Source organism: Hyalella azteca, unplaced genomic scaffold (assembly GCF_000764305.2).
Source record: "Hyalella azteca isolate HAZT.00-mixed unplaced genomic scaffold, Hazt_2.0.2 contig4776, whole genome shotgun sequence".
In the NCBI taxonomy this organism is placed as follows: Eukaryota; Metazoa; Arthropoda; class Malacostraca; order Amphipoda; family Hyalellidae; genus Hyalella; species Hyalella azteca.
This window is the reverse complement of record NW_025934987.1, coordinates 602-3,079: the sequence shown is the minus strand read 5'-3', so window position 1 is coordinate 3,079 and position 2,478 is coordinate 602. Positions and strand designations below refer to the sequence as shown.

The following is a 2,478-nucleotide window of genomic DNA, read 5'->3' as shown; positions in this document are numbered from 1 at the left end:
CGAGTTGCTGAGCTCGCTAGAAGTTCTGCCGACCATCGCTGCGCTCACCGGCGCTGACACCAGCGGCCTCAAGCTCGACGGCTTCGACGCCTCAGATTTCCTGTTAGGCAAAACCTCAAAGGTAAATACATTTTGTCAGATGATGTGACCGAAATTGTTGGACAATTTATCCCCTTGTTGTGTCATGAAGGTCCTAATTTTTCGACTTCTAAACGAACATTTCTTCTAAGACGCGCTCAATACGAAAGATATTAACACGTTTCACCCAAATTTTCAAATATTTTGTCATTTCATCGGCCACCATGTGCAAAACATACTTCATATTGCTTTATTCCCGGCATGATGCTCTATTTGTCAATAATGGCTCTGGAATTGTTTTTTGTTTATCAACATCTTTTTACAGTTGGGAATGGCAAAGTTCAATTACTTTCAATATGAAATGTTATGTTTCAATTGTGTTGTATGTTATGCTTCAATTATGTTGCATGTTATGTAGCAATTATGGTGGATGTTATATTTAAATTATATTGTCTGGTTATGCTTCATTTATGTTGTATGTTATGTTTTTATTATGTTGTATGCTACGTTTCCATTATGTTGCATGGTTATATTTCAGTTATGTTCTGAATTATTTGCATCTTCAATAGGTTTTCTCATGAATGGTTGGAATGTGAGTGTCCTAGCCTAGCGATTCCCATTGTTCACCGACATTCCCCTCGTTTACTGACTCTCCCACTTTTCTTTACCAGTCTCCTCGGGACTACTTCGCTGTATACCCCGGCAGTCCTTCTCATGAAACTGGACCGCACGCCGTTGTTTATCAACATCTGAAAGCGCATTTCTTCACAGTTGGGAGCGGCAAGTTTCAATTTTAATATTTATTTTCTAATTGTTTTTCTCAATAAACTCTAAATTCTTTGCCTCGCTTAGAGGTTTTGAGAATTTCGTGGTACAATAATGGTACTGAAAATTGTACTAAACAATTTACAGTCTCCATCATTAGGTAACTAAATCTGAAATTTTTTAGTCGAGATGAACATTTAATAATTAGACATCAATTCCCTTTTCGTTGCCAGAACTATCGGACGATCAGAACTACGACGAGATGTGCACTTCACGACATACTCTCACGGAGCACAACCCGCCTCTTCTCTACGACTTGTCTGTTGATCCCGGCGAGCGCTGGAACATCGCCAACGATACTAGTCGACAGTAAGTTCATTTCAACACTGAGCATCGTGTTGTTCTTTTAAATGTTGTTGCGGCAAATGATCGATAAAATTTGACTTGAATGTTGCAGCAACAAGATAACACGGGATTGTTCGAGATATTCAATCGGCAGATCCTGTAATGATCTTCTTACAAACATTTTGATAGGTGTACATAAATTTTATTCCACTGGTGAGCTCACTGTTTTGAATGTTAACAATTCAAAAAATTTTTGATCAGATAAACAGAGAATACGTTTTCAGGCCTTTATTGATGAATTTGACTGCTTGGCGCACTCAGCACATGGCTGACATGACTTGGATGACTTCAGCCACGCAGGACCACGAAGAACGATCTCAACCTTGCTGCACCGACCGCCTCTGCAATCCATACCCCGCCTGTTGCGACTGCCCTGACAAATGACGGAGAAAATTTCTGGTCTTCTTTATGAAATAATTGATGGATGCAAAGGAAGTAGCCTGAGTTTTTTAGAAGACGAGACTGTGGTTGACACCGTCACTGAGATGTGAATAATCTGTTTTAATGACAGCCAGTCGGGCTCATTTTTACCACCAAAATTGTTTTCCATCGATGAAAGTGTATGTTGCGCGTTTGAATGATCTAGTTATCATAGGCACCATTTTTTCATTACCGTTTACCCACAAACTTCTCCTCTGTGTTATTTCTTTAATTTGTGTCTGTTTTGTTGAATATAGTAGATGTGATGTAAGGTATTTTCCTGTTGCGCTATCCTTTCAACAGTTCGACAAAATGAAAAATGCTTCAAGGACCTAATACCGAAAATGTTATTTTTAAACTGCATTTAATTTCTTAACTGACATTCGTTTAACGATAATGGAATCGTTGACATAACTTTCCTTAGTTAAAAATGAATTATACATGGGTATCGAATTTTTATATTATCGAAGTATTAAAACCTAGGATACGTATTTATGCATGATGGACGTTATATTGCTCTCTTTTTGGCAATAAAAAGAACTCAGCTTGTTTGATGACTCGTTGCTCAGATCATTCCCACCATTCCATTTCCAAAACCAAAGCTTCCAAAACTTAAGCAACATAATTTTACTTCTTGTTTTTTTTCATTCATTTATCACTCAAACTGGTCCCTTCATTTATTTTCTTTAATCGTTGAATGTAAATCGTTTGCAGTACCGTATTGATGGAAGTATCTATTTTTGAAATCTTTGAGTATTGCTTTGTAAATTTCTTCCATTTCTGCCCTACCTATTCACTCCAATAATCTTT

The 2,478-nt window shown here is 37.6% G+C and overlaps 1 protein-coding gene across 1 annotated transcript; it reads left to right on the top strand.

Annotated features, from left to right (window-relative positions):
* Positions 1 to 7: 7 nt before the first annotated feature.
* On the top strand, positions 8 to 2,003 carry LOC125177775 (arylsulfatase A-like). Its single transcript, XM_047880157.1, has 4 exons — positions 8 to 121; positions 750 to 858; positions 1,077 to 1,212; positions 1,473 to 2,003. Exons 3-4 carry the CDS (start codon positions 1,106 to 1,108, stop codon positions 1,630 to 1,632), a joined length of 267 nt encoding a protein of 88 aa, XP_047736113.1. The 5' UTR covers positions 8 to 121; positions 750 to 858; positions 1,077 to 1,105; the 3' UTR covers positions 1,633 to 2,003.
* The last annotated feature ends 475 nt before the right edge of the window (positions 2,004 to 2,478 follow it).

What these genes read in the sequence shown, in the direction of transcription:
- LOC125177775 (XM_047880157.1), top strand. Translation starts at nt 1,106, where the DNA reads ATGTGCACTTCACGACATACTCTCACGGAGCACAACCCGCCTCTTCTC. An exon ending in GCCAACGATACTAGTCGACA is followed by an intron (nt 1,213 to 1,472) that starts GTAAGTTCATTT and finishes ATACGTTTTCAG; the next exon opens with GCCTTTATTGATGAATTTGA.